Source organism: Fukomys damarensis, unplaced genomic scaffold, assembly GCF_012274545.1.
Source record: "Fukomys damarensis isolate Sample0158 unplaced genomic scaffold, DMR_v1.0_HiC HiC_scaffold_23, whole genome shotgun sequence".
Classification (NCBI taxonomy): domain Eukaryota; kingdom Metazoa; phylum Chordata; class Mammalia; order Rodentia; family Bathyergidae; genus Fukomys; species Fukomys damarensis.
Genome location: NW_022900935.1, coordinates 59,785,793 through 59,791,750, shown reverse-complemented (window position 1 = coordinate 59,791,750; position 5,958 = coordinate 59,785,793). Strand labels below are relative to the sequence as shown.

General features: G+C 54.5%; 1 protein-coding gene across 2 annotated transcripts; it reads left to right on the top strand.

Moving 5' to 3' along the window:
• The first annotated feature begins 6 nt into the window (after positions 1-6).
• On the top strand, positions 7-4,990 carry Mrpl38 (mitochondrial ribosomal protein L38). 2 transcript variants are annotated; one of them, XM_010618422.3, is made up of 9 exons: positions 7-42; positions 150-329; positions 1,948-2,082; positions 2,151-2,359; positions 2,765-2,837; positions 2,951-2,996; positions 3,826-3,984; positions 4,141-4,277; positions 4,373-4,989. In XM_010618422.3, exons 2-9 carry the CDS (start codon positions 185-187, stop codon positions 4,507-4,509), a joined length of 1,041 nt encoding a protein of 346 aa, XP_010616724.1. In that variant the 5' UTR covers positions 7-42; positions 150-184; the 3' UTR covers positions 4,510-4,989. The 2 variants fall into 2 exon arrangements, with proteins under 2 accessions (XP_010616724.1, XP_010616725.1); XM_010618423.3 differs by lacking the exons at positions 7-42; positions 150-329 and adding an exon at positions 389-460 and having other exon boundaries at positions 4,373-4,990.
• Positions 4,991-5,958: the final 968 nt, after the last annotated feature.

Sequence of the window (5,958 nt, the reverse complement as noted above, 5' to 3'; positions counted from 1 at the left end):
TGCTCTACGAAAGTCGGGGATGGCGGGGCTTCGGCACTTCGGGTGAGGAATCTGGAGTCCTGGGAAGCTCTTGGTCCCCTGTTTGAGGCAGACTTCACCCCCTGGGGGCCGGGCTGGAGCCTCCGCGACGTCCCTCTCTCTGCCCGCAGCTGTCCTGGGTCGCCGGACCCCACCGCTGGGCCCGATGCCCAACCAGGACATCGATGTGAGCAACCTAGATCGGCTGGAGAAGTACAGGAGCTTCGACCGCTACCGGCGCCGGGCAGAACAGGAAGCGCAGGCCCCTCACTGGTGGCGGACCTATCGAGAATATTTTGGGGAGAAGACAGGTGCGGGGCGACCAGAGCCGAAGCTATGGGCAGTGGTCTCGGATCCGCACGCCCCCCCCCACAGCGAGCCTGATGGGCGCCCCTGTGTATGCCTGGGCCGGGGAGGGCCTACCTGCACCCTTCCATGCCCTGTAAGCCGAGTAGTCCTGCAAGGAGTTTTCACACCTTTTGCTCCTCCTGCTTGCAATATCGTCTCTCCACTATCAGAGTTCCAACTTCTAAAATACGAATTCCTAATCTCCTTTCCTGACAGCTTCCCCATTCCGATTGGATGGCCCTCTTTGTTTTTTAAAATACCTTGCACCCTTATCCAAGATCACCGTGTTTCCTCACTGCCTTTTCTCACCTTTCCTCAGATCATAAGCACCTGGCACTCACCTTTGGGTCCGTGCACTCTCACAGCACCTGGCACTATGGGTCCGGTACTTTGCTAAGTGAAATTAAAGCCCTGAGCAAGATGACTCAAGGACGCAGTCTTTAAGGAACTTACCAAGAACATCCATTTTGAAAGCATTTATACTTAGTAGTTTTTATGGTGTAAAGGGCACAATCCTGTAATCTGAACAGCCTAATTGAAACCCCAGCCTCCCCTCTTAAGTGATGAACATCCCTGAGCTTCAGTTTCTTCAATCCTAAAATGAAATAATCATGTCTCTTATCAGATTGCTGTGAGGATTAAAGGATACAGCCTGTTGATGGAGAGGGGGCTGGGACGGGGGATTGAACCCAGGTCTTCCCACCAAGCTGCATCTCCACCCCCCATACACACACCCTTCTTTCTTAAGCAGAGTTTAAGTCAGTGGTGGTGAGCGTATGACACGCGTGTTATTTGTTTCCCTTTTAAGACAAAAGATGTTAATGTAGAGTTTTTTTCTAAACTAAAACCTCAGTGTTCAGGTTTATTTGCAGTGTTGGCGCCTTGCAATAAATGAGTGAGTTTGGGGTTGCAGCTTGGGTACTCATGTCTAAGAGGTTCCCCTTCACTGTAAGTCATTGTGTTGCCAGACTAGGCTTGACATCTTCCAACCTCAGTCTCCCAAAAGTGTTGAGATTGCAGGTGTGCACCACCATTCCCTGTGGGTCCACTGAAATTTTTAGACTAATACCGTCCTCGGTGAGGGCGGAATTGTGTGTGTGGTAAAAGGACAGTGGTGTACTGAGAGTTTTCCAGCACCTTACTACTTAAAACTGTGTCTGACACGCTGTTATCTAGGAGCTTGTCATTTCTGAGCTGATTTATATTGCCCATTAAAGTGTAGAAGTGCTCCTTTAAGTCCTGCTGTCAGCTGTCCATTCCATAGAACACAGGTGTGTGTGTGTCCATAGCCCCTGTGAGTCGGTCTGAAGAGGATCCCGATTGTAATTAGAATGACCATCTTTCTCAGTTGCCCATGACTTAGACAAGGCAGTGTGACCTGGTTTAGGGGACCCAAACAGAACCTTACCGTACGTCTGATTTGCTGAATGGGCCCTGTTGCAATCTGGGGAGCTAACTGTACACATTTAGCTCTGTGCATCAAAAGGAAACCTCCAGCAGCAGAGCAAGAGGACCAGGTAGGGACAGGAGTTTAACCAAGAAAATTAATCTTGCTTCCTCCAACCCATCTTCTTTCCCCAGATCCTAGAGACAAGATTGACATTGGGCTTCCTCCACCCAAGATCTGTCGGGCGCAAAGGCTACAGGAACGGAAACAGATCCTCCGGGAGCTTCGAGCCAGTATGGAAGAGGAGCGGGCTGCCCGCCTCCGCACAGGTAGGCCTCCAGGGAGGGGCGCCATTGGTCCCTGCTCCCACTGAATCCAACTCCTCATTCCTTCCCAGCCAGTGTTCCTCTCAAGGCCGTGCGTGCAGAGTGGGAAAGGACCTGCGGCCCCTACCACAAGCAACGGCTGGCGGAGTATTATGGCCTCTACCGAGACCTGTTTGATGGTGCCACTTTCGTGCCCTGGGTCCCCTTGCATGTGGCCTATGCCATAGGTGAGGAGGACCTGATGCCTGTGTACTTTGGCAACGAAGTGACTCCAACTGAGGTAAGTACCACTCCCTGTGTCCTTTTTCCTGCCCTGTGTGTCCCCACTGCATTGTTAGAGACAGCTCCAAGGTTTGGGGTTTTGTAGTTTCTTCATGATTTCCTGGAAAATAAAACATGACTGTCCCAAAGACAGTACTATAAATCTTTGTATGTTCCTGGGACTGGCCACTGTCTTTGGAGTGTCCTCCAGTGCAGTCCCTTGGCACGTGGTCCTTTTTGTGGCTCAGATTTTGGAACAGGCTGCTCTGCAAGGTTCTTCCCATCAGCATCTTGGCCTGTGTACCGCTGTGAGGGGCTGCCAAGGGCCTCGGGTTGGGTCATGTTTCTCAGGAGAGAAATGCTGTCTGCGGTGGCTTGTCTGTCCCTGGTGGCGGTGGCAGCTCTCCTATTCTCTCCTTGCCAGGCTGCTCAGGCCCCAGAGGTGACCTATGAGGCAGATGAGGGCTCCATGTGGACACTGCTGCTCACCAACCTGGGTAGGTATGGGAGGCTCCCCCGGCCTCCTGTCTCCTCTTGCTCCACAGAGCCAGGGAGCTGGGGAGGGCAGGGTAGTCCATAGGGCCTGTGGTCAGGGTGTGTTTCCATGCAGATGGACACCTGCTGGAGCCAGATGCCGAGTACGTCCACTGGCTTCTGTGAGTATAAGGTGGGGCCGAGCAGGGGATGTACAGAGAGAGACCCAGGAGCCGCGCAGGGACTGCCCGAGTTTCAGTCTTGACTCCACCATAGACAAACCATGGGATTTTGAACTAACCTCTCACCCCAGGCAGGGACCCCCTCACCTGTGCTCACCTATACAGAAGGTGATGAGCAGAAGGTACGGAGGAAAATGACAGCCGGCCTCTGCCAGTCTGCACATGTAAACCTGGGATGAGCCACTGCGTGTCTTACTCCCAAGGAGCACTGTGACAGTCACCGGGAAGAGGACTGGGAGAGGCCGCCAGTGACTGTGACACTCCCACACACGTGGTGAACCACAAGCGCCCCTGTTCTGGGGGTCCAGGATGAGCTGCCCTTTCTTCTCAGTGGCTTTTAGCTCTGAGCACCAGGCCAGGGAGAGGTCAGACAGGTGCCCCCCGTTTGGGGTCTTCTAGGTAATGGAAGCCAGGTGCTGGGAGGCTGGCTTCTGTCATTGTCGTTCAGTAGCAGTTACCTACCTGTGCACCTTGAGGGGCTACCCCAGTGCCAGGCTGGGCAGACTACTGGGTAATACCCCAGAGTGCCAGAAGAGGAGAGAAGCAGCAGGCAGTGGCTCAGTTTGCCAGCCTTAGTGGCTGAGGCGGAGTAGACAGGCGGCTCAGCCAAGCTCTGCCAGTCTCTAGAGCCCTGCTCCTTGCCTCTGAGCCCTCCTGTTTGCAGGACATTTGAGGGGTCCCAGAGCTTATCTGTCTGTCCCCTCTGGGAAGGACTTTACCCTCACAGGTGACCTCCAGTGGCAGTTAACAGATCCTTGCCTTTTACCAGAACCAACATCCCAGGCGACAGGGTGGCTGAAGGACAGGAGACGTGTCCCTACCTGCCCCCCTTCCCCGCCCAAGGCTCCGGCTTCCACCGCTTTGCCTTCCTGCTCTTCAAGCAGGATAAGCCCATCGACTTCTCCGAGGATACACGCCCCTCACCCTGGTAATCTTCAGGCCAGTTCCCTTTGCCCTGTCCTCTTCTTGACCTAGGCCTTGAGGCTGGCAGAAGAGCGGGGCTTTGAGGATCGATGGTGGGGAGAGGGTGGGAGAGGGCAGGGCTCAGTCACCCTCTGAATTCTGAGCCGTCCCCATCTCACAGCTACCAGCTAGCCCAGAGGACCTTCCACACTTTTGATTTCTACAAGAAGCACCAGGAAGCCATGACTCCCGTTGGCCTGGCCTTCTTCCAGTGCCGCTGGGATGACTCTGTCACCCACACCTTCCACCAGCTTCTGGGTAAGGGTGGGACAGGACTAGGAAGTGGGGTGGACGGTGCCCAGCTGGGCCGCGTTTCAGGCAAGAAGTCCACCTTGGGCCTTCACTCCTTACAGATATGCCGGAGCCCATGTTTGCGTTTGTGCGGCCACCCCCTTACCACCCGAAGCAGAAGCTCTTCCCCCACCGGCAGCCCCTGCGCTACCTGGACCGGTACAGGGACAGTCATGAGCCCACCTATGGCATCTACTGAGGCACCACATTGCACCCACCCCGGATGCTGGGCTGGGCTGGCAGGAACAGGAGAGGTCCAGCTCCAGAGGGCCAAGCTGTGGCGTCTGCACCTGCCTGAGGCAGCCCCGCTGAGCCCCTCCCGTCAGGCCCCAGGCTTGCAGTGAAGGACACTGTCGGGTGGTGGAGAGAGGGTTGTGAATAAAGAGGATGTCTGCCATCGCTGGCCTGAGTCTGTTCCAGGAACAGCAGAGGACTTCTGGTAAAGCTGTATTGCTTTGTGTGGGAAAGGGGCAGCCTCCCACCCCTCTACCCCTGACCCTGTAATCCAGTGACTGAAGATAAGGACGGCAGAAAAAGCATCTGGTCTCTTAAACTCCTTCAGAGATTTGCTTAGGACTGAGTGTGGAGATCTGCAGTAGCGCATTTGCAACTTGCATAGGATGCACCAGGTCCTGGGTTTGATCCCCAACACCAAAAAATAAAAGACACCTCTGTGTGGTGGCAGACTCCTGTCCCTGCCAGCGTGCTTACCACGAGAAGCCCTGACCAGTCACAGACCTCCGAGCACAGTCACCACTCACAGCCAGGAGGTCCTGACCCTCACTGGGCAGTTAAGTGTTTCTCCCCCCAACAAGGGGAGGGCTGTCACCTTTCCCAGAAAGAATTCGTGTGTCACTTCACAGATGACAACGCAGTGCTTGCAGAATTGCAGGGAGGAGGTACCCTTGCTGGATTGCTTGGGCAAATGCACTGCAGCAATGCTCAGAGACCCTTTCACTCTGCTCAGTTAAAGGGGGCCGTCTGAGTTACTCCAGGGCTTAGAGCACCAGGGCCTCATCTCTGGAGGAGTCACACAGAGAAGGGCAGCTATATGTTTTGGTGTCTTGTTAAAGAGGCCTTATGGGGTGGGGTGCCTCTAATCCCAGCTACTAAGGAAGCTGAGGCAGGAGGATTGAGCTCAAGTTCAGCCTGGGCAGCATGACAAGAGACCCTGTCTCAAAAGAGAGGAGAGCCTTTCACTGTTAGCTGGTTTCCCACTTGGTAAGAAGGAATTTCCAACTTCTTTACTTCAGAAGATCGAAAATTCTGCATAACCTAGAGAAGGAAAACACCCCAACCCCAATTTGTCAAGTGTCTGAACCCACCTCCAGGAAAAAGTATATCAGACTACCTGGGGTCAGGAAAGAGCACTAGTTCCCCGTGCAGCAGTCCCAGGTCAGTTCGGGTGAGCCCAGAAGTTCCTTGATAGCCCCCTAGGAGCTCACAGGTCTGGTGGTTTGTTTTGTTAGTCCTGAACTCATGATGCTTCTTGCCTCGGCCTCCCAATGTTGGGGCCTTTGCCGCCATGCGCCAACTTTCGGTACCGGGCATCGAACTCGGGTCCTTGCACTTGCGGGGCAGGCGGCAGCACCACTGCGCTAAATCCCTGGATCCCGCTCTCTTGAGACTAAGGCTCTATATCCCGCAG